Genomic DNA, 24,952 nt, shown 5'->3' with positions numbered 1-24,952 from the left:
GAGGGAGATAATGAAGAAAATAGGGAGGGATGGAGCTGGAGGGCCCTCAGGAGCTGGGGGCCCGTGTTCTTTGAACCCTTTCGCTCAATTATAGCTACGCCCCTGCCTTGCCCTATCATAGTGACCCCCCTGCCACCACCCCGGCACCTCCTTGTCCCTTCAAAACTCCATCCTATTCCAGCCCTGAACTAGCCCAGCTGTTTTCTTCTGTTGGTGCTTCTACGCCCCGTCCTGAATGCAGGAAGAGATATGTGTGCCACTTATTGCCTGGAAACCCTGCAATTATTTTGTCAAACCCTCCCCCCCACACCTCCACACCCACACAAAGGCACTTTGTCAAACACCCACCCCCAACTTGGGAGTGTGTGTGATGCATTTTGTCAAGGTACCTGAGCTGATGCTGTGGGTCTCTCCCATCTCTCTCTTTTCTTTCATGTGTTTGTGTGAGCTTGTGGGTTAGAGGGAGGAGGTGGGATGTAATCCCACCCCCACCATCTCCTCTTCTTTTGTGAGTGATACAGTGAACCAGATTAGTTCCTGGGGGCGGGGGGGGGGGAGAAGCCTTTGTGAAGATCCACAAGAGTGGAGAAAATGTTTGTTAGAGGGAGTTTCTTTGGGGGGTTTGTAGAAGAGCATTATGCAATGGAGGCATTGAAGAAACCAATGAAGAAAAGAGGTTGGCGCTGGGTCTCCAGCAGAGCCTAATGGCACTCAGGGCTCAATCACTTGGAAGAGGGGTCCGTCAGAAGGGTGCCTCCCTGTCCCTTCTCTGTGGGATGCTAAGTATCTCCTTTTGTCATCCATGGGTGTTTGTTGCTGGGATCTTTAGAAGACATGGCCAGTCCAAGCCGTTTGCTCCATTTAAAAAACAAACAGGCCAGGCCAAAAGCCTTTCACTGGGGGAAGAAAGGGGGAAAAGACAAAAGGCCCAGGGACACTCCAGTCTGCAGTGATCAGGATGGAGAAAAGGCGGATGCAAGAGAACTGTTTGGTGGTAAAAAGGAAGGCGTGCCTGGGAGACAAGAAGGAAAGGAAGGCTTGATTTTTAAGGTGTGCCCAAGGCAGCCAGCTACTTCCAGGAATTATTGTGCTTTTGCAGTTTGGCTACATAATTAACATGTGGGATTAATGACCAGGAGACTGTGGGGATGGCCAGAGCCAAAGTGCATGTGATCCTAAAGGCAGGAACATTGGAAGCTGCCTTCTACCGAGTCAAACGATTGCTATGTTGTTTTCAGTAGACAGGAAATCAGGAACACAAGAAGCTTCCATATACTGAGTCAGACCATTGGTCTATCTAGCTCAGTATTGTCTTCACAGACTGGCAGCGGCTTCTCCAAGCTTGCAGGCAGGAATCTCTCTCAGCCCTATCTTGGAGATGCTGCCAGGGAGGGAACTTGGGACCTTCTGATCTTCCCAGAGTGGCTCCATCCCCTGAGGGGAATCTCTTACAGTGCTGCTCACACATCAAGTCTCCCATTCATAATCAACCGGGGCAGACCCTGCTTAGCTAAGGGGACAAGTCATGCTTGCTACCCCAAGACCAGCTGCCACAAGACCAGTTCACATGATGTGCAAGAGAGCCAAACTTAGGAGCATAGGAAGCTGCCATATACTGAGTCAGACCTTTGGGCCATCTAACTCAGTATTGCCTACACAGGCTGCCAGCGGCTTCTTCCAGGTCGCAGGCAGGAGTCTCTCTCAGCCCTACCTATATATGCTGCCAGGGAGGGGACTTGGGACCTTCTGCAGGCAAGTCGGCAGGTGCTCTTCCCAGAGCGGCCCCACCCCCTGAGGGGAATATCTTCCAGTGCTCACATGTGCAAAGGCTGTCCACATGAGCACCCACCCAAGTGGATCCCAGCACTCCCACCCAGCCTAACCCCACCCCTTAGGGGAACGAGCACTCCCTTAACCCAGCTGCCAGGCTTGTGTGTCTCCATGGAGTTGAGGAGACACAGAGATGAGTGCCTAGAGCGCCCATCTGATGGGGGAACCCCCCCCCCAAGGCACTGTGCTCATCATGCAGTGCCTTGTGGGATATCCGGAGGCCAGAAAAATGAATCCTGGCCTCTGTTGATCCACGCTGCTCCAGGAAGCTGCCTTCTCAGCTGCCTGAGAAGATCCCAGTTTAGCCTCATCTTCAGGTGTAGCTGGGGGAAACTCTTCTTAGCTTATACTTTGGAGAGCTGCTGCTGCCAGTCCGTGTGGACCATCCTGAGCTAGATGGACCGACGGTCTGACTCAGCAGAAGGTCACTTCAGAGGGCAGCCGTATATTCTTGAGATATTGTGGTGTAGACTGTCAAGTAACCAATGGTTCTACCACTTCTGTGTGTGGGGGCTGCTCCCCCACCAGGATCATGGGGCACCTGCAATTGGTACCATACCTTTCAGGTATCAGAATTCTTTGGGCCGCCCTTGATGGGGGAAAGAACCAGTTAGAGGTGACTCTAGGACACCTAGTTTGGGGGAGCAAAGGGGTGGCAAAGAACAATATTAGGGGAATGGGGATTTTCCTATACGTGGAATCTCATTCAGATTACGGGCCAGATTTTTCAGAGAAAAGATTGCCTTTTTGGATTCAGCCAAAACCTTCCAGTCTGCTTTCCAGGTTAGTTTTTTCTTCCTGTCGAAGACATTGTGGCAAGTGAGACTGGGGTGGGGAAAGAGGTCAGCAGCAGACCAGCTGAAATCTGCATGGCAGATGACCCTGCACCCCCTGGCACACATGGTCTCACCCAGCCCGGATCCAGGCCAGGCAGGAAGTTCAGGCACTGGCCTGGCTCCTGGGAGGATGGAGGACAGTCCTACCTACCTGACTGCACTGGCTTCTGCTACTTGTTCTGGGAACTAGAGGAGTGAGTGAATGAGGCTTCTTTAAAGAGAGCCAGCGTGGTGTGGTGGTTAGAGTGCTGGACTAGGACCGGGGAGACCCGAGTTCAAATCCCCATTCAGCCATAAAACTAGCTGGGTGACTCTGGGCCAGTCACTTCTCTCTCAGCCTAACCTACTTCACAGGGTTGTTGTGAAAGAGAAACCCAAATATGTAGTACACCGCTCTGGGCTCCTTGGAGGAAGAGCGGGATATAAATGTAAAAGTAATAATCATAATCATAATCATAATAAACAATGGAGGTCTTTTAAAACAATTAATTCAAGCTATAGAGCCATAATATATGATGACTGTATAGTCTGAGCCATTGCTGTAAAATTGCAGTCTGGTGCATGGAGAATTGGGAAATATTTTGGGGGGAGTGCTCACTATCCCTTGCTACCCTTTGGACCCATCCCTGTATTAGCTAAGCCTCTTTTCCAGAAGGAGAAGTACATCTGAGGCCAAACCATTTGGCTTTCCTCCCATCCAGGGGAGGCGGTGGGAGAAGGATAGGACTGCTTGCTACCTGGCTGGCTGGCTTTCGGTCATGCGATTCGTCCCCCAAGCCCTGTTCCAGGTTGCCCCGCCAGACAGCCTCGCCCGAGCCCTGCAGGGAGCCGCTCTTTCTGCTTTAACCTTTCCGCTAACAAGGTAACAAATGCCTGAGATATTTGTGGCGGAGCTCGGAGATGCAAGAGTTGAAAGGTCAGCGTGGTCCCAACAGAAGAGACATCACGCACGGCAGAAGGGACCCCGAATCTCCAAGGAAACAGCTGGCAACCTGTCAGCAGCAGATGCCCAGGCAGGTCTCGGCAAGGTTGGCCCTGTTCCCTGACAACAGTGAAGGGCCTGTGATGGAGAGGGAGAGGAAGGGAAATTGAGGAGCAGAAATAATAAGCTGAATAGGAGATGTGCATTGGGTTTATCGCCTCCGATTCTAATCATGTTGGTCTCTTGAGAGGCAAAAGCCTCCCTAAAGGAAAAGAAATCTCTATTAACATAGGAGCATAGGAAGCTGCCGTCTGCTGAGTTAGACCATTGTCCATCCAGCTCAGTGTTGTCTGCACTGACTGGCAGCAGCTCCCTAAGGTTTCAAGCAGGCCTTTCCCAGCCCTACCTGGAGATGCTGCCGGACTGAAACTGGGTCTCAAGAGCTCTACCCCTGAGCTAGACCCTTTTATTCATTCACGTAATTTTTGCATGTATATCCTGCTCTTCCTCCAAGGAGCCCAGAATATGATTATGTTTCTCCTCACAACCATCCTGTGAGGTAGTTGAGGCTAAGAGAGAGAAGTGACCAGCCCTGAGTCATCCAGTGAAGTTCATGGCTGAACGGAGATTTGAACTCAGATCTCCCCAGTCCTAGTCCAACACTCTAACCACTATACCATGCTGGCTCTCAGTTATGGTACACACTTCTTCTTGTAGCCTTATTGGTTCACTGTGGATATAATTCGCAAGAGAAAGGTTTTGCTGGTGTGATGAAAGGCATTGCCTAGAATTCCCTCTTCTCACACAGTAATTTTTCCTTCTCTCTCCCTTCCTTTCTCTCTCTCCTTGGCGTACCTGAGTAGTTCTGCTAATCTAGCTCTCCTCTCAGGGTGCCTTTTAATGAACCAACGTGGATGACGTTTCTCAGGCTCTCTTTGGATCTATTAGCCTTTGCTGGGCTTATTTGCATTTCTCAAGAGGATGTTAAGTGCCTCCTTTGGAGAAACCTCACAGCCCTCAAAACTGGACTCTCTGTGGCCCACCCCCTCTGTTAGAAAGATGAAAATGAGCGCATGCTATGAAAATCCCAGTAGCCACCTAATAGCAAAGTGGGGAAATGACTTGCCAAGGGAGCAAGAGGTTGCCGGTTCGAATCCCTGCTGGTATGTTTCCCAGACTATGGGAGATACCTCTATCAGGCAGCAGTGATCTAGGAAGATGCTGAAAGGCATCATCTTGACTGTGTGGGAGATAGCAATGTCCAACCCCTCCTATATTTTACCAAAGACAACCACAGGGCTCTGTGGGCACCAGGAGTTGGGTCTATGACAACTCGCTGCAGGGAACAATCCAAATTCCCACCTACCACCCACCAAAGCATGTCTTTCACGTTCTGCAGTGGAAGGAAGGATCTCTCTGCATATCCTACCTGTGGGGCTGTGCCTCATGAGAAGTGAAACGTCAGGTGTGAAGCCTGCACCAGAGCTTTAGAGCAGGCGAGCTGCCATTTTCCTCCTCACGTGGCCCCTTGGCGGGTCTCCCCAAAGCAGCAGCAGACCTTGCTGCTGAGTTCTCTTATTAAAGCAGACTACCTCACATGTATCCCAGGGATATTAACAGAATGCTTGGGAGATTTGGTGTGTAGCTGAATTTTTTATTGTTTAGCAAAACTCTTAGGAGGAGATTTCCTGGCCAAGGTGTGTGTGTATGTTGTATTGTTGTTTTTTTAATTCTCTGCAGGAAATTACAACTTCACTGCGTATTCGAATATTGCATATCCTCCACACATGACATTTCACTTCTCACACAACCCCACAGGTAGGAATGCAGAGAGATTCTTCCTTCCACTGCAGAACATGAAAGACATGCTTTGGTGGCTGGTAGGTGGAAATTTAGCTTTCTCTCACCTCCCTCCTGCTTGTCCCCTCTGGATCGAGTTGCCTTGTCCCCTCCGGTGTGAGTTGCCTTGTTCCCTGAAGTGAGTTGGCCACGTCCAATTGACCGGTGTTGAGTTGGCCGCGGCAAGTTGGCCGTGGTGAGTTGTCCCATTCCCCCAGAGGTTGACACCAACTCAAGGGCACAACTTTACCTTTGGCTTTATTAAAATCCCAGTTCTCATAGCAAGGATTGTAGGAGTGCTCTCTTCCCCTCTCTCTCTCTCTCTCTCTCTCTCTCTCTCTCTCTCTCTCACACACACACACACACACACACACACACACACACACAGAGTCTATATCACATTGCTAGCTTTAAAAAGCAATTTGCTAACCAGTTCAGGGACTTTGACCAGCTTTGATGCATTTCATGCAGAAAAATACCAAGCTCTTTTATTGGCAATGTGACTCCATAAAATAAATACTATGCTGATCTTGTGGTGGCAAGCAGAAGTCCCCTTTTACAGAGTTACTTTGCAAGCAAAAGAACTGGTAGCTTTGCAAGCTACCCTGTATGAAACATCTCTGAACCAGTTCAAAATGTCTGACTGCATTACTGGACCACTTTTTAAGTTAGTGTCTAAGCCAGAAGTGAACTGAGTTTAAAAAATACTGATGAACCTGGAACGGACTTGGAAGAAGAAGGTCTCCAAAGACCTTCAAAGAAGGTCTCCAAAGAGGATGTTAGTATGTGAGCAGGTTTATGTAGGAGAAGGTGGTCTTTGGGGTACCTGGACCCCAAGCTGATTAGGGCTTTAAAGGCAAGCATTTTAAATTATGCTTGGGCAGTGATGGTCCAGTGAAGGTCAGTGAAAACTTTATCTTCACGGGCTGATATCCAGACTAAGTTATTCTATAGTACCTCTCAGGAGTTACTCTAAAGGAACACTTAATTTCAGTAGGACTACTCAGAAGCAATTTAGTCTAGATCTGCCACTGACCTTCACTGGGCCTTCATTGGCCAAGTACAAATTCCTTTGCAGCAACGGCAAAACTAACTGCCAATGAAAGTTAGAGAAGGACGACAGAAATGTAACAGACTTATTGAAAGTTATATAACTCTACTTCTCTTATAGATTTGTTTATATGAAATGTTAATATGTCAGCATAATTGAAAAAAGGAGGAAAAAACCCAGATTCCTTAGGTTAGGATGTGATCCACTTGTGTGGGTCCCTTCCAACCCACTGGTTGAAGAATAGTATTGTAGAGGACGCACTCAGTTGCCTTGGGGAAATTAGGAGGCCCCATAAATTTGGTCGAACCAGATGTGCACCTAAGAACAAGTCTCTCCAAACTTTTACAGTGGTTGGAAGTTCCACTGCTGTCCAGCTGATGTGGTCCAACTTATCCCCTTTGCCTGAAGGGGATAAGTTGGAGATCTGCGCTCTTATCTGCACAGGATCTGTCCTGCCTCCCACATTCTCTTGGTTGCTTCTTGCATCGAGATTTCCCCGGCTGCGTTTTCTCTCATTGCTCCTGCAGTGACAATGGGCTTCTTGCCAGCGTGCAGACTGCAAATTACATTTGCAATTGAGCAGAGAGTGATTTTAAATTGGAAGTGGCAGGTCGGTGCTACCTGCTGACAGCAGCCATCTTGACAAGAGGCAACATCTGATGAGCTGCCAGCTTTCAATGCCTCCTTTGCACATTTGCATGGAAGGTCTCTGTCAGTCACTGGTAGTCATAATCCTCCAATTTGTAGACCATTGAACAGTGTGTGTGTGTGTGTGTGTGTGTGTGTGTCTGTGTTTGTGTGCTCGCACACCTGTCTTCAATCTTTTGTGTTAACACTCTTTGTTTCGAGGTTGTCTAACTTGCTCAAGGGCTGATTTTTTTGTTTGGATGTGTTTGTTTTACAGCTGACCCCAAAATTCTCTTAGAAGCAGTTATGATGACATTTGGAGGTGTGTAAGGGTTTGGGAGCAAAGGAAAGAGGGTGATGGTGATGGTGGTGACGGTGACTGTGAATGTGGTGACGGTGAATCTGGTGACGGTGGCAGTGGGTGTCTTTTCTTTTCTCTTCTTTTCTTTTCTTTTCTTTTCTTTTCTTTTCTTTTCTTTTCTTTTCTTCAGTATTGTCTACATCAGGGATTCTCAACGTGTGGGTCCCCAGATGTAATTGGACTTCAACTCCCATAATTCCTACCAAAGGCCACTGGGGCTGGGGATTATGGGAGTTGAAGTCCAATACCATCTGGGGACCCACACGTTGAGAAATCCTGGTCTACATTGACTGGCAGCGGCTCTCCAAGGTTCCAGGCAGGAGTCTCTCCCAGCCCTACCTGGAGATGCTGCCAGGGGTTGAAACTGGGGCCTTCTGCATGCAAAGCAGATGCTCTTCCTTTTAGCTGTGGCCCCATCCCCTATGTCTTACAGCGCTTTTGTGTGGCTGCCGCCCATTCAAATACAAACCAAGGTGGAGCCTGCTTAGCCACGGGGACAATTGATGCTCACTGCCACAAGACCAGCTCTCCTCCCCAAGGTTTGCAGAAGGGTTTTTACTGCTGCGATGCTACGTCTGGTACTCCTCCAGCTCCCAAGCCAGAACCAGCCAGAGCTGATCGCAATTTCTGTTGCCTGGTGTTTTCTGCAGAAGGTCCCCAAGCACAGTGAATTAGGAAGGATTAATTGAACGGGTAGCCTGATGATCCCTCCAGAGGAACAACAACCACAGGGTTACATAATTCTCCCCCCCACCCACCCCTGCCGCTAAGTAATAAACTCATCAGATAAAGAAGCTCCACTTAGTTGAAGATCATTAATTCCCCTCCACCCCAACACAAACACACATTCTTTGTGAAGTGTTTTGCTCCAATGTAAATTAAGTTAAATATGTAGATACCATTTTCTGGACAGGACAGTACCAAAAGCTGATGGATTTCCCCAAACTTCTGATAACTTCATCTATCTATCTATCTATCTATCTATCTATCTATCTATCTATCTATCAGATTTATATACCGCCCTTTCTAAAGCAGCTCAGGGCGGTTTACACTAAAGTAAAAAATACACAACAGGGATTCCCAGATGTTGTAGACTACAACTCCCAGCATCCCCAGCTGCAAAGGCCTTTGACTGGGGATTGTGGGGATTGTAGTCAACAGCATCTGGGAACCTCTGTTAGAGGGAACACTGCTCCCAAACAAACATGCATAGGATTGTAGTCTCTGTGCTGCAGCCCTATAGGAAATGATGCTAAACTACCTTATAGGGTTGTCTTGAGCTGGTCTTGTGGTAGCAAGCATGACTTGGCCCCTTAGCTAAGCAGGGTCCACTCTGGTTGCATATGAAAGGGAGACTAGGAGTGTGAGCACTGGAAGATATTCCCCTCAGGGGATGGAGCCGCTCTGGGAAGAGCATCTGCATGCAGAAGGTTCCAGGTTCCCTCCCTGGTAGCATCTCCAAGATAGGGCTGAGAGAGAGACTCCTGCCTGCAACCTTGGAGAAGCCCCTGCCAGTCTGTGTAGATAATACTGAGCTAGACCGACCAATGGTCTGACTCGGTATATGGCAGCGTCCTGTGTTCCTATGTTGTCGCCATCCTTGAGGTGAATATGATGCATTATTCTAAGGCACTTTTAATCCATGCAGGGCATCGGCCTTGTCAGACTGGGGATATTTCTGCTCCTTCTGGAGGAAGCTCACATTCATCCAAGTATTGTCTACACCAGGGCTGCTCAGCTCCGGCCCTCCTGCAGATGTTGGCCTACAACTCCCATCATCCCTGGCTATTGTGGCCACTGTGGCTGCGGATGATGGGAGTTGTAGTCCCAAACGTTTGTTGCAAACCACCCAGAGACATAAAGTTTGGGTGGTATAAAAATATGTTAAATAAATAAATAAATAAATGCAGCTGGGGGGTGGAGTTGAGCAGGCCTGGTCTACACTAACTGGCAACAACTCTTCAAGGATTCATGCAGGAGTGCCTCCCAAGCCCTACTTGGAGATGCTGCCAGGGATTGAACCTGGGACCTTCTGCGTGTCAAGCAGATGCTCTTCCACTGAGCTATGGCCACAGCCCTAATGTTAGATATGTGAGAAGCTGCCATATACTGAGTCAGACCATTGGCTCAGTATTGTCTACACTGGTTGGCAGCAACTCTAAAAAAGTTTCAGGTCGGCGTCTTTCCTATCACTTCCTGGAGGTGCTGTAAGGGATTGAACCGGGGATCTTCCGCGTGCAAAGTCGGCACTCTGTTGCTGCACTGTGGCCCCTCTGCAAAAGCTGCCATAGACTACTGCGCCATCTAGCTCACAGCACTCACACATGTAGTCTTGCATCCAAATGCAAACAGGGTGGACCCCGCTTAGCAAAGGGGACGATTCATGCTTGCCACCACAAGACCAGCTCTCCTCCCCTGGATCTTAAAAAGCCAAAACATCAACGCATTTTTATAACAGAGTCATTATTTGAATCATCCAGACCCCCAGTTTTGGGCCGGCGGTTCCAACGAGAGGCCTAGGAATACAAAAATGCCTCTCTTCTTGTAAGTTTCGGCTTCAGCACCAGGGACAGCAGGTGAAAGGAAATTTACAAGAGGTTGTACTTAAAGAGATTAGTGGGTCTTCCAGGGCTAAGCCAGACATTCAATTAAAGCTCTCTTATGCTCTCTTTCCTAGCCTGGCTGCAAGGCAGAGGAGGAGGGCACAGCAGCAGAATCAAGCTGCCTTTAAGGCTCTTCCAGGTGTGTTTCAGTTCAGTTGTTATTAAAAGAGCCATCAGCACAATCCAGAGAGGATTAGAATGCATGCAAAGAGTGTGTTCTAATACGATGCCTGCCTGCCTGCCTGCCTGCCTGCCTGCCTGCGGGTCCCTGAGATTTGTGCAGATACTACAAGAGTTCAAGATGGTATCATAAAACAGGGCTGCACCACTTAGGCGCTCCAGGTGGTTTTGGACTACAACTCCCATCATCCCCAGCCACAGTGGTCAACAGTCAGGGATGGTGGGGGCTGTAGTACAACATCCACAGGAGGGCTGGAGATGTGCAGCCCTGTCGTAGAATAATGCAGTTATTTTACCCATGTGGATCTGGGGACTGAGTTCATTTGTAGCATCTTGGTGCCCTGTGTGTTTTATTTTTTGTCTCTGTGATGTTGCCTGCTTCAGCTTCTTGCACGGGACAATGGAAGTGGAGGATTCATCCGAGGAGCACAGGAAGCTGCCATATGCCAAGTCAGACCCTTGATCCATCCAGCTTAGTATTGTCTACACAGACTGGCAGCGGCTTCCCCAAGGATGCAGGCAGGAGTCTCTCTCAACCCTATCTGGAGATGCTGCCAGGGAGGGAACCTTCTGCCTGCAAACCGGCAGGTGCTCTTCCCAGAGTGGCCCCGTCCCCTAAGAGTGCTCCCATCATGTAGTCTCCCATCCAAATGCAAACCAGGGCAGACCCTCCTTAGCAAAGGGGACAATTCATGCTCACTACCACAAGACCAACTCTCCTTTTTAGAAAGCAGAGACAGGCGCAGAGACAGGTGTCAGAATGAGAGATAGACTCCAGCAGCTGATCACAATATGTTTAGGGCGGAAGTACCTAGGAACATAGGAAGCTGCCATATACTGAGACAGACCATTGGTCTGTCTAGCTCGGTATTGTCTTCACAGACTGGCAGCGGCTTCTCCAAGGTTGCAGGCAGGAATCTCTTTCAGCCCTATCTTGGAGAAGCCAGAGAGGGAACTGGAAACCTTCTGCTCTTCCCAGAGCGGCTCCATCCCCTGAGGGGAAGATCTTACAGTGCTCACGCTTCTAGTCTCCCATTCATATGCAACCAGGGCAGACCCTGCTTAGCTAAGGGGACAAGTCATGCTTGCTACCACAAGTCCAGCTCTCCTCCCAAGTACTCAACCTTGTGACTTGTTGGGCTACAACTCCCTTGAACCAACATGATGGTGTAGTGGTTAGAGTGCCGGGGAATCCCAAGTTCAAATCCCCATTCAGCCATGAAACTCACAGGATGTCTCTGGGCCTGTCGCTTCTCTCTCAGCCTCACCTCCCTCACAGGGTTGCTACAAGGAGAAACATAACCATGTTCACCACTCTGGGCTCCTTGGAGGAACAGTGGGATATAATTGTAAAAATAAATAAGCAAACAGAATGGCTGGTGGATTTGCTTGGGAAGCCAAGCAGCATTGCAGCTCCTTTGGAAGAGGAGTGGATCGTGGGAGCCTTTGTTTAATGAACAGATCCAGCTCTCTGCCTTTCCATGATGACGTGCCATCTCTCTGGCTGGCCTGCCCAGCTGACATACAGCCCATCAATGTGACCACAAGGATGTTTTCATTACATTTCTTCCCCTAGGCCCTGGCACTGATTACAGGAATCGACTCTATTGACCAGTCTAGCTGTGAGATACAAAACAACAACATGCCTGGATTCGCAAGCTGAGACAAACGTGTTCCATTCTACATCTGCGTGGTACATTGCACAATTCTAATTGCTGGCCTGGCCTAGCATTGGGCATGAATATTTCCACTTCCTTCTCTTGACACCTTGCTCCACACTCATGCTCTCCACGTACATCTTCGTTCATTTGATGCTGCTTGCCACTAGCCCAGGCAGATCCGTGGAGTGGCTTGAATCAACCAGGCTAATTCTGGTCCCATTCTCACGCAATGGGGAGCCGGTATTGAAGGGGCCTGGGGTTGAAATTTTTTTTACGTGCAACCGCGGTTTGGACCCAAAAGTGACCCGAAGCTTCTCTCCCGAAACTTCAATTTGAACCTTTGGTTTGTAGTGGGTTTTGCCGCTCCTGCCTGAGCTTGTAAGCTGCCAGCGTTACACCCGAACACTGCGCTGAGCTATAACCGGAGTTTAGGGAGGAAGTTCCTCCCTCGCACTGGCTGTGATTGGCTGCTGGGGCTATCCTTCATCCCAGAAGGAAGTCCATGCAGCCAGTTCTGCCTCTGCTCTGCAGTCTCCCTGACTACAATAAGGGTCCTCCCCTCCACCTACCTTGATCTTTGAATCGAGTGGGAAGGTTTACAGTTCCCCTAACCGGGCTGGGCACTTCTCCTACCTTGATTAGGACTGTGAGAATGAGCCTATAATCTCTTAAAAGGTTCCTTGTAAATGCCCAAGGAACTTCCAGAGAATCTGCCAGATCTCCTGGAACTCAGCCGGTGTGATCTTGATTACTAAGGGCCAAACGACACATCACTTTCAGTATGTAGTTTGGCTCTGTGTGTTTGCTTTTTAGAACCGTAAAACTGCAGAGGTGGAAGTGATATTTAATCTTTTCCCACCATGCCATGGTCCTAGTCCTGATCCCCTCCCCTGTGGGTAATAATACACACACACCCAAACAAAAGCTCAAGGCCAGCCTATGCAAGGGTTGCCAGTTTTGTGTCCCCAGATGTTGTTGGCGACAACTCCAATCATCTTCAGTCACAATGGCCAAAGGACCTCTTTGTGGTTGGGGATGATGGGATGTGTAGTCAACAACGTCTGGGGAACCAAGGATGGAAACTCCTGAATTAGTCAATAAATAAATAATATGCAAATCAAGAGGACAAGCACCTTGGTTTTTTAAAAAGAGATTCTAAGGATGCATAATTCTTCATCCAGCATCACATTCTGAGGTCATCCACACAAACAAAAACTGGAGCTCTTTTCACGATCAGTGAGAAGAGCTCTGGGGCAGTTTGTGGGGAAGGCAGGTTTTACTCCCTTCCCTGCAGACAATCACAGTGAGATCCCTCAGCAGGCAGATGGCCCACCCAGACGAGCAGTGGCTTCCCCTGCAGCTCGCCCAGAAGCTCTGGGGGGGGTGGGTACAGGGGAGCGCCGCTGCGCACCGACCCCTTTAGCCCCAATAAGGCACCGTGCAAGTGTGTGGTGCATTACTGGGACACACACACACACACACACAGAGTGTGCCCACCGTGGCTGAAAGCAGCCATGGCTCACTCCCTTTGCCTCATTTTAGCAGGAGGCTATTTTGGTGAGTTCGCTGATGTGTAGCCACCGGGATCAGGCGTGATCCTGGTGGTTCACACGAGCATGCAAAACCGGGCTTGGCTCCCTCAGCCTGGTTTTGCACACTCATGTGAATAGCCTCACTATGTTCTATCTGGGTTTGGGAGCTGTGTGTGCACCCAGTTTTTGGTTATGTGGAAGCAAGGTAGGAGGAAAAAATGGGTAGAAGTGATTGTGTGGAAGCAAGGTAGGAGGAAAACTTCGGTCGCTTTTCCTCCTACCTCGCTTCCACACAATCACTTCTACCCAGCTTTTCCTTCTACCTTGCTTCATACAACTGAAAATTGGGGGCTCCCAAACCCAGGTAGAACACAGTTTTCACTTGTGTGAATGACCTCTCTGTGTTTTTCTTGCACTTGCACAGAAACATTAAAAAAGAGTGTATGGCTCCATGTTTGATATATTAGCATTCTAACTCTTCTTGAGAGGTAACCAAAGTCTCTCTCATTTTCTCATTGCAGAACTTCGGCTTGGATCTACTTGGCTCAAATAGTAAACAATTCAGAGTCTTCTCCATAGCAGCAGTATTTGGAGACGGGCAAGGCTGAGAGCCCAAAGGAGTCAAAAGGCCCTTCACCCACCCTGCCCCTTGACTCAGGGATGAGTACGGTCAGAGTCAACCCTTACAGCATAGTATCTTCTGAAGAAGAGGGATTGACGTTAACCACCATGCCTGGAGTTAACGGCTTTGGCAATGGTAAGATCCACACAAGGAGAAAATGCCGGAACCGGTTTGTGAAGAAGAATGGCCAATGCAACGTTGAATTTACAAATATGGATGATAAGCCTCAGCGGTATATCGCAGACATGTTCACGACATGTGTGGACATCCGTTGGAGGTATATGTTGCTGCTCTTCTCCCTTGCCTTCCTGGTGTCTTGGCTGTTGTTTGGTCTAATTTTTTGGCTCATTGCACTTGTACATGGAGATATAGAGAAACCCACGCAGGACGAAACTTTCACGCCTTGCCTCCTTCAAGTGAACGGCTTCGTGGCTGCTTTCCTGTTCTCCATCGAGACTCAGACGACGATAGGCTACGGGTTCCGTTGCGTGACAGAGGAGTGCCCGCTTGCTGTCTTCATGGTAGTCCTCCAGTCCATCATAGGGTGTATCATCGACTCTTTCATGATCGGTGCAATCATGGCTAAAATGGCTAGACCCAAGAAAAGGGCCGAAACCCTACTCTTTAGCCATCATGCCATTGTGGCCATGAGAGATGGAAAACTTTGCCTGATGTGGCGAGTAGGTAATCTTCGTAAGAGCCACATAGTTGAAGCTCACGTCAGGGCCCAGCTCATCAAGTCCAGGATCACTGAAGAGGGGGAATATATCCCACTTGACCAAATAGACATTGATGTTGGGTTCGATAAAGGCTTGGACCGCATTTTCTTGGTGTCCCCTCTCACTATCCTTCACGAAATCAACGAAGAAAGCCCGTTGTTTGGGATCAGCCGGCAGGATTTGGAGACCGACGACTTTGAAATTGTGGTTATTCTTGAGGGGATGGTGGAAGCCACTGCCATGACAACACAGGCCCGGAGCTCGTACTTGTCCAGTGAGATTCTGTGGGGCCATCGCTTTGAGCCTGTCTTGTTTGAGGAGAAAAACCAATACAAAGTTGACTACTCGCACTTCCATAAGACCTACGAGGTCCCATCTACCCCGTGCTGCAGTGCCAAGGACTTGATCGAGAATAAATTCCTCCTCCCAAGCACCAACTCCTTCTGCTATGAGAATGAGCTCGCCTTCATGAGCCGTGACGAGGAGGAGGAGGACGACGATGACGACGACAGCAGAGGTTTGGACGGTCCGAGCTCAGACAACCAGCCTGAATTTGACAGACTTCAGGCCACAGTAGGCCTGGATCAAAGGTCATACAGAAGGGAATCAGAAATATGACCCGCAGCCCACTAACTCTTTTGAGGGTGTCTTTTCCTCTGGTTTCTTCCCCTACTAAAAACCCAACTCAAATTATGCAGAACAATGCAAGTGCCATAGGAATGCCTGAGAATTAGTATGGTTTGTAGGTCTTTTTTTTTTTTTTAATTGCAATAACCACTGAACAGCCTGGGCTGGAAGTCCACAAGAGGCCTCAAAGTGTTGTGAACATCCAGTGTTAATAAAGCTGCTTAGGGACCGTACTAGTAGGCAGATTCAATATGGCGGCACCAACCATAAGCTAAACCGCCTTGAGTTTTACACTCTGTGCAAGAGTAACAATGCATGCAAGTGAGGTAATTCAGATAATGGTTTAAAATGGGGGTTGCTTCTGAAGCTAAGCACTGTTAAGTTTCCAAAAGGTCAAGAAACAAAACCATGTGTGTGAGTGTGTTTTTTAAAAAATTGAACAAAATATATTATATCATATTATTTTTATATATATATATATATATATATATATATATATATATATATATATATATGTATACACAGAGAGAGACATACTGCCAGATGATCTGATTCTGTTGCACTAGTTCAACACTTGAAGTAATACAATTTTCAGCACTCTTTTGCAATTTAGAGGGGAAAGAAAGGGGGATTTGTTTTTAATTTGTCCCCCCCCGCCAACTTCTCGATTTGGGGGGGGGGCTGTTTACCAAAACCCTTTTTTCCACTTTTAAAAAGTGTCATTATTTTTTTTTAAGGGGGTGAGGGAGATGAAGTGCAAAATTAATAGTGATCGAGGACCACTTTTAAAAAAATTTCTTCTAGGAAAATGTTTCTGCCATAGTATTTCGTTGTTCAGTGCCCTCAAAAAACAGAGGAAACGGTTTCAACAAAACCCAAGGGAGAGCTACCCATGACAAGACAAATGTAGAATTCCAATATGGTGATTCGTCTCATAACGCTAATGCAGGACGTTGTGGAGGGAGCAACTAAACAGGAGAATCAGAGGGTGGGATAGATGCTTAAGTAGCTCTCCATAGCAAATTCTTCTCCTCAAACGCCCCACCCTGCCCATTTTTAACCCTTCCACCCTCATGATGGTCACTTGGCGTGATATTAAATATATCAGTGAATCCTGTTCTTGGTACCCTAGATACACAGCGTAGAGGGCAATCCAAGTTCCTGCCAAAATCCCCCCAATTAGCTCTTTGCAGTTTTAGGTGGCATATTTTTGTAGGGAAACGATGCCAAGGGAAGGGTTAAAATCCTCTCCTTGTGCCACCAACAGTCACAGGGGCAGGCAGGACTATAAAAGGGCAGGCGGGTTCAAAGAATCCAAGCCGCCCAGCTCCTGAGTCCTGCCTGACCCACCCCTCGCTTTCACCCCTCCCCACCGAGAACCATGGCCCTCAAGTTGTGTTGGTTGTCAGCTGTGTGTTTTGTTTGTTCTCATGAACAAAGCGCACAATGAGCGCGGCAGGAAAATGAGCTCTGGAGGGCTTGCACGGCCCTCCCAGGGTTATAGCCACACACCCTTGTGTGTGACATCACACACAAGGGGCGTTGCTGGCATGCGCAGTGTATGCATGCACACAGAAAGCCCTCGCAGAGCTGACGGGGGGGGACACACAGCCCCCCCCCCACTCCCCTAACTATGGTCCTACACAGTCATTATTAGTTTTTACATTTACATCCTGCTCTTCCTCCAAGGAGCCCAGTGTACTACATACTTGAGTTTCAACCCTGTGAAGTAGGTTAGGCTGAGAGAGAAGTGACTGGCCCAGAGTTACCCAGCAAGTCTCATGGCTGAATGAGGATTTGAACTCAGGTCTCCCCGGTCCTAGTCCAGCACTCTAACTCTGAGTTCCCAGCATCCGCTCTGGGAGAAAAAATGTCAATGCCAAGCACAAGATCACATTGAGATGACATATGTAAAACCACGTCATGCTCGGCTAGGTAGAAGAAAAATGCCCTCAGGGTTGAATTTGGTCAGATGGATCGGTGGGCAAAGGAAGGGTGAACCACACTCTTCCTGCGCACCGTTATCCTATCCAAATCCCCCCTCCCCACAATGCATAGAAGCCTTTTGCCAAATTCTGCAAATAAGCATGTGCTTATTCTGATGCAAGCAAGCATCAGAATAAGCATTTGATGTGGTAACATGAGGCCCATAGCTAACAGAAATAGCAAGGCGTTGGTGAAACAAACGACTTATCTGTCAACACACCAGTATATTCTCTTGTTAAGAATGATGAAATAGGTTTGTTGAAAGGTTTCTTTTGTGAGCACTGCTTTAATGATTCTCCCCCCACCTCACTCTCACCTTTTATGCACCTTAAACGAAAAAATGAGCCAAATCTTTGACTGGTATAAATTAGTCATTCAGTTGACTTCACCGGAAATACACCCATTGTCGGTCAATTTTAGATTCATCTCCTGTCCTGTCAAAATAGGCAAACCAGAATGTCTGACGGGAAAATATTTCCTTGCAGACTGATTCCTCACTAATAAAGACAAGATGAGCTTACAGGCTCTGGGATGGTCAGTAGAGATGCCAGCTTTTCAACTGGTTCCTTTAACCACAAGATTGACGGGTGACATTAAGAAATGATACAAGTCAATTTCAGAAAGTCTTAAAGTGGATGCAGTCAACGTGTGGAAGGGAAGGGATCATGATGGCCATGCCTTTCGTACAGAACCTCCTGAACCAATGGAGGTGAAAGATTAGTAAAGCTTCACCTGAAGATTTATACCTGAAATGAGGCACAAGAGTACTGGAAGGGGGGGAAATTAAAAGAAAAAAAAGATGGAAACCACATGTTTGGAGACGATTATGATGACCTCTACCCACACATGTAGTTTGTAAACATGTCCCTTAATGTCCCTTTCTGAATGGGGGGGGGGCCCTTACCAGTTTTCACAATTTGGGAAGAATCAGAAAAGAACAAATCAAAATGGACTGTGTACTTGGAGTCTGTTAGTGAATAGAGACTCTCACTGGGAATCTCTGGGCTAGCCATTTCTCAACGGGAACGTTTGACTCACCCAAGGCCTGTCCTAATACGAAGATGGATGAAGGGTTGTATATAAAGGACAGGACCTTGATGATTCTTCAGTTTGTTGCACAGGCGTCATTAGGGGTGGCCTGTGGGTCTCAGGCCCCCAATGAATGGCTCAGAATCCCAAATCTCATCAGCCACCTCCTTCTCAAATGGGGTGGAGAGGGTTTTCACCTCTGATGCTGCTCTGGCAGCAACAATCTCTTCTTGTCTCCGTTTCCTCCCTAAAAAGTGTCATGCTGGGGGGCAAAACAGATGCTTTAGCAGTACAGCACTGGTCTCCTCCAGTTTCTCTTTGAGGAAAACTCAGATGTAATTATTCTTGGGGGGACATGACTGAGTTTAAATTATCAAAAGGAGGGCATGTGGGGCCCAAATCCTTTGAATTCCTAGCAATGCCTCATAGTTTGCTGTTCCTTGGTTTGCCAATTGCAGGGTGCCACAGCAAGGCTTTTGGCCATCTCTGGCATGCTCCCTATACCTCATCAGAGCACACACATCCCTTGCAGACCAATTAGGGATGTGGACAAATCGACTTTTCAGATACTATTCGAATCAAAACTGGCCGATTCAATTCAAATTCCAATCGAATTGGCCTGAGATGATTTGAATTTTAATCGATTCAATTCAAATTCGAATTGATTTGACCTGTTTTGGTGCTTTTTTGACCAATGTCCTATCTAGATGGTTCTTAAAAGATGCCCAAATGTTCCTAAACTGTCATTGAACTGATTCAAATAATTTGAATTTGAATAGATTTGCAGATCCCTAAGACCAATGTTCTCATGAAAAGAGATGTTGGCTGAAGAAAATCAAGCAATTCCTGCAGTTTTCTGAACTCCCAGCCTCCAAAGGAATGTGCCTTAAAAGAGTGATGCAAAACGTGTTCCCTTGAAACCATGCTTCTTTATCCTTCTATCCAAAGCCATACTGTCTCCTCCTTTCTCTGTTGCTGCTGCTTCTTCCGGTTACTTCCGAGTAACACTCTGTTCTCCCCAGCCTTACAGGGTGTCACATGTCCATCCATCTGGATGGAGGCGTGCAACCCAGCTCCAGAGCAGCTCATAAGCAATAAAATGTGGCCCGCATGGCACACAGTATAAGCAAAGATCGATTCTCTCCTGCCTGCCACTCTCCGTTACTGCAAAAGGCAAGCACGAATGAAAAAAGGTCTCATGTTGGTTGAATTTGCCTAGAAGCAAAGGCAGCCAGGAGGTGAAGGACAGCAGATGTTCCATGACAGCTTGCAGGGGGTGGGGTGGGGGGGAACCTGTCTAAAATTAGAATTCAGCCACTACCGGGACCTGAATGAATACAGGTTGCCAACTTATCCCCAAAAAGGCAACCTAGCCTGCTCCTGTGCCTTTAACTGAAGCTCAGTCTGAAGACATCTGCTGAAGGCACAGGATCAGGGGCTGGTAAATAAAGCTGGCACCCTTAGATGTCAAATGCACCATATATTATTGTTGTTATAGCCACAGAGCTCCTTGAGATTCTAAACCTGCTTTCTACCTATGCTAAAAACACAGATGCTTGGTAACACATGAAGGCTGGTGATCAGTAGGAGTGAGATGAATCTAGATTTTACCACCATTTGGTGGTATGGTCACTTTCACTAAAGTAGTGTGGCTTAAATCACTTGAAAGATTGTTCTCAGTACTGGTCACCTTGATGCACATAAAAACTATCCAGATGTTCCAGAGGCTGAGTCAAAAGTGTGGACTTGAGGTGGCATGCCAAAAGGTGATCCCTTAGGAAAGTTGTCCGTCTGGCTGTATACAATGGGTTCGTCTACAACAGAGGTTCCCAAGGATGGGGTCTGTAGATGTTGTTGAAACTACAACTCCCAGCCACAATGGCCAAAGGCCCTTGGGAGTTGTAGTCCAACAATATCTGCAGGCCCATACTTGGGAATAAATTTACACTATAAATTTATTACAGTTTGGTACCAATAGCACTATCATGGCATCCCCCAACGCAGGGGTAGGCAATGTGCTGTTGCTGAACTACAATTCCCATCACCCCCAGCCACAAGTCATTACACCCAGGGATGATGGCAGTTGTAGTTCAGCAGCAACATCTGGGGAGCCACAAATTGCCTACCTCTGCCCCAAAGCATCCTGGGAACCATAGTACGATGAAGTTCTTTTTGTCCCTAACACCCACACACCACACACACAGAACTACAGTTCCCATGGTTCCTTGGGAAGAGGGCAATGCTATTAAGGCAGTTTAAATCTGTAATATCTGTATGCCCAGTGATACACACATCACTACACCAAGCTGAATTGCTAAAGACCTGGAGCTGATTTAGAAATCAGTATAAATGTACGCCAATGTATTCCTGCCAGGATACTGACCATCTTTGTATTCAGAGTCATTAAAATACCCTTTCCTTGACCTAACAGACTGCTTTCAGATCCTGCACGTTGAGCAACAGTTTAGGGCAAAAGGAGGTGGAGTTAAGTCTTTTTATTGAGCGTGTTATTTATTTTTTAAAATAGTTTTTAAGGGTTTTTTTAAAAAATAAAAAAGTGAAAGATTGCTGCCAGGGGAGCGGGTAAAGGGTACTCCTCTGGGAATGAATTTCTAAATATATATCACAGTAAATATTTGTTTAAAAAAAGAGTCTTTAAGTAAATTATTCCTTTTTAAACTATATTATATAATTGTACAGTTCAGTCTCAAAGACTAGAATAATATATACATATGTATTTTTAAAACTACTGCATAGATCAACATGAAATAATTTGTAGGTAAGCCATGCAAACTTAGAAAATTGCAAGGTATTCCCCCCCCCCCCCGAGTCCTGCTCCACAATCCCTTTCTGGTTAAGACCTAGTTATGGAGAATAATGTTATATAAAATGTATAGCTCTAGAAACTGAATGTGCTGTTATATAATGTATAATAATATATATATTTTTTGCCTACCTGTGCGTGCTGTTGTGGATATTTCTTCCCAATACAATCGGGAAACAATCGGAGGGGAAACTAACTCTACTGTTTCCTTTAAGTTGGGGAAGGACTGTACCTCAGTGGTAGAGCCTCATGAAGAAAGTCCCAGGTTCAATCTGAATTTCTGAAATTCTGAAGAGTTGCTGCCAGTCAGTGTAGACAATATTGAGCTAGATGCACCAAGGGTCTGACTCAGTTAGCAAGAGACTATAGCTCTGTGGCAGGGCACCTGCTTTGGATATAGACAGACCCTGGGCTTAATCTCTGACATTATAGGGCTGGAATTGGAAAAGACTCTTGCCTGGAATTCTGGAGAGCTGCTGCCAGTCAGTGTTGACACTCCTGAGCTAGATGGCCCAATGCTCTGACTCAGCATAAGGCAGCTTCAAGGGGTGAAGCCATCGCTCAGTGGGAGAACACCTGCTTTGCATGCAAGAACATCCCAGATTCAATCACTGACATTTATAGAGAGGCCTCTGTGGGCACCAGCAGTCAAAATCGACTTGACGGCACACTTTACCTTTTACCCTTTCTGAAACCCTGGAGAGCTGCTGCCAGTCAGAGTAGACAGTACTGGGCTAGATGGAGCAACAGTCTGACTCAGTAGACAGCAGCCCTATATCTTCATATACATTCTGTGTCGTGGGCCAAGCTGCTTTTTGAATGGAGTAGAGTTTCAGAAGCCCTTTGCTTTGCCTCTGAAAGACGCAACACACAACAGCCCTAAAAACTGCACAGTAGCGACCGTCAGTGATTTGGAGTGGCTATTATGATACCCCCTTGGTCTAGTGCCAGCTGCAGAAGAAAACTCTGTAGCCATCCTCTGCTTGCAAGGGAAAGACGCTTTTGAGACACATCTCCTCTCCTCCTTCTGGTATCTCAGGCACTTGGCTTTCAGAGCTGTCGGTGCCAATCATATCCCTTAACCTTTCCGGAGTCCGTGGCTGCTTGACCTTCAAACCTTTTGTGGGCAATGGATTCAAAGCCGCCTTCTCTATCTTTAATAAGGCAGAACAAACATGTTTATTTTTTAAAGAAGCTCTGTGGCTCGCTCGCTCTCCTGTTTGGGCAGAAAGACCAAAAGATATTTCTCTCGCCTTTATTTTCCCAGCACTACAGAGAGGCAGCTTGGAGCCAGGGAGAGATTAGAGTTTTCTTCTGGATCTAGCTGTGCAATCACTGATGCACTCGCTCTTCAGAGATCAGCTCTGTTCATAGAACAAAGGATCAGTTCGCACGTGAATATACATTTCTTGATTCCTCTATCCTCAAGGAATTGCTGCTGACTTCAGCTGACACAGTTTTTGTGTGAATGACCTCCTTGTCAAAAATCACAATGAGCATCGGTCCTCCAGAGGATACCATCCACCCCAGCTGGCATCATCTGGAGGATGAGTGCTCGTTGTGATTTTTGACAAGGAGGTCATTCACACAATCACAAACTGTGTTCTACCCGGGCTTGGGAGTTGTGTGTTAGTTGTGTGGAATCAAGGTAAGAGGAAAACCTGGGAAGAAGTGATTCTGTGGAAGCAAGGTAGGAGGAAAAGCGACCTAGGTTTCTACCTTGCTTCCACATAATCACTTCTAACTAGGTTTTCCTCTTACCTTGCTTCCACACAAGCAAAAAATGGGAGCTCTCACAGCTGTGTTCTGGGTAGAACACAGCTTTTGATGGTGCGAATGACTTTGTCTACATCCTGAGAGATGGAAAAGGAGGGATAGTATTGCAAAACTTGCAGCTTTCAGATGTTCTCTTGCTTTTTATTGGCCTGACCACTAGGCCTGCAGTGGACAATTTTGTGTTCTAAAAGCTCTAAGAAGTTTTAAAAACACAAAAACGACTATCAGATGTCATCAGTGTGGTCAGAGGAGTGGACATGCAAATCCAAAGATTACTTCATGGAGATTGTACTGTTGGAGATGGAGTTCCAGTGCATCGACCTTTTGCACCGACTATTCTTTAATGACCACTGGGGCATTGGGAGTAGAGGTAGTTCATGAGGGTCTCCTTACCTGTCCCTGCTTGTGTCTACTCTATGACTCTTGCTTTGACTCCTCAGGTACTTCCTGTGGTGTGTCAGTCCTCTTCCTTTCCTCCTGGAAAGAAAATGGAAACATCTCTCTCTCTCTCTCTCTCCCTACCTATTCATTATGTAGTAGTTAGATCAAATAGATCTTTCCTATCTCAAATGTACTTCACCAATAAATCAATTTAGACTCTACACATCAGGCCCTCCAGCTGCCTTTGGACTACAATACCCATAATCCCCAGCCACAGTGGCCAATAACCAGGGATTGTGGGAGTTGTAGGCCAACATCTGCAGGAGGGTCAACGTTTAGCAGCCCTGTTCTACAGTGATCTCCATGCATATTCCTTAAATAGCTGCAACAACTAAACTCTGCACTCTGTAACTGGTCACTTCTTTGGCACTTTGCTAAATAATCACAAACCCCAACATGTACTACCATTTGTTGCTTGTTACCCTAACCCTTTTCTCTGTGCAAAAATGACTGCAGTGTTACCCTGATGGTTTGGGAATCGGGATAAAGAAGGGGCAATAACACAGAGAAAGCTGCAAAGTGCAACAAGACGATCATTTCCATCTCTAGCAGGGTAGACGTTGCCAAAGATCACAATGAGCTTTTGTCCCCTGCGATGGTCCCCCTAGCCAAAATTGATCCTTGCAAGCTCTGGAAGTTCACAGGGAGGAGGGAAGGTTGCCAGCCTCTTGCAAGCTTTTCAAGGAATGAGAAGAGGTGCTTCTTGTGAAGCTTTCAGGGGTCAGATTGGTCCCCAAGGAGCTGACAGTGGAGGGGGCATCCTGCCGCCCTGCTGCCACCCCAAGAAGCTGCTGCCTGAGGCAACTGTGACACCTTGCCTCATGAAACGGCCGCCCTTGCTGCACTGGGAATACTGAGTTGCTTGCTTGTTGTCCTTCAGACCCACATCTGGAGCAGTCCGCGGAGACCTATTGCCAAACAAGAGGGTGGGAATCGGGGAGAGGCTGGGAAAGGTCCTAGAAGGCAAAGTATATTTAGAAGGGAAGGAGTAAGAGCAACAAATTGGAGGAACACTGGAGCACCAGGAAGAACAAGAGAGCAGAGACCAGGCACAGAAAGGTAAGCCCAGAAGGAAAACTGACGCCAGCTGAGAGGCAAAGGTGTAGAAATATGGAGGAGCCTGGGAAATATTTATCGAACGGGTACAAAAATAACTTGGTTGTGGAGATAGCCGATGCAAATACACATAGCTGTATCTGGGGCAAAACCCCCACAAAAATCTAACCCATGTTGTATGAATAAGGAGCCACTTCCTCTGAAGTAGGAGCCTGAAGGCAACTCTCTCCTGCATGTTTAGCCAGGGGTGGTGGCAGGAGCTGGCCAGGTCAGGCACTGGTTGAGGGCTCACAACCATCATAAGAACCAAATCTTCAAAAGAAAATTTCAGCACAACGCAATGATTTTCACAGAAGGCTGCCCATGCCAAACTTCCAGGACTGGTCTGTAGTCTCCAGCTGACTCCTGAAAGCAAGCCTGGAGATTTTAG

The 24,952-nt window shown here is 47.3% G+C and overlaps 1 protein-coding gene and 1 non-coding gene across 6 annotated transcripts in view; one reads left to right on the top strand and one right to left on the bottom strand.

The window, feature by feature from the left end:
• Positions 1 to 15,639, top strand: part of LOC128336851 (ATP-sensitive inward rectifier potassium channel 12) — a 31,593-nt gene extending 15,954 nt beyond the window's left edge. Inside the window, exons 2-4 of one of the 5 annotated variants that reach the window (XM_053277156.1) lie at positions 5,407 to 5,468; positions 11,826 to 11,942; positions 13,964 to 15,639. In XM_053277156.1, coding sequence (XP_053133131.1) covers positions 14,103 to 15,401 — 1,299 coding nt within the window. In that variant the 5' untranslated portion in view covers positions 5,407 to 5,468; positions 11,826 to 11,942; positions 13,964 to 14,102 and the 3' untranslated portion in view covers positions 15,402 to 15,639. Of the gene's footprint in view, positions 1 to 5,406; positions 5,469 to 10,143; positions 10,209 to 11,825; positions 11,943 to 13,963 lie in introns of all 5 variants that reach the window. The other 4 variants (XM_053277157.1, XM_053277159.1, XM_053277158.1 and 1 more) reach the window with 4 other exon arrangements.
• TRNAV-GAC (transfer RNA valine (anticodon GAC)) lies at positions 9,468 to 9,537 on the bottom strand. The gene has a single exon. It is a non-coding gene; the product is annotated as a tRNA-Val (tRNA).
• Positions 15,640 to 24,952: the final 9,313 nt, after the last annotated feature.

Source organism: Hemicordylus capensis, chromosome 13 (assembly GCF_027244095.1).
Source record: "Hemicordylus capensis ecotype Gifberg chromosome 13, rHemCap1.1.pri, whole genome shotgun sequence".
Taxonomy (NCBI): Eukaryota; Metazoa; Chordata; class Lepidosauria; order Squamata; family Cordylidae; genus Hemicordylus; species Hemicordylus capensis.
Note: the sequence above shows the minus strand (reverse complement) of the source record. Positions and strands in the feature narration are given on the sequence as shown.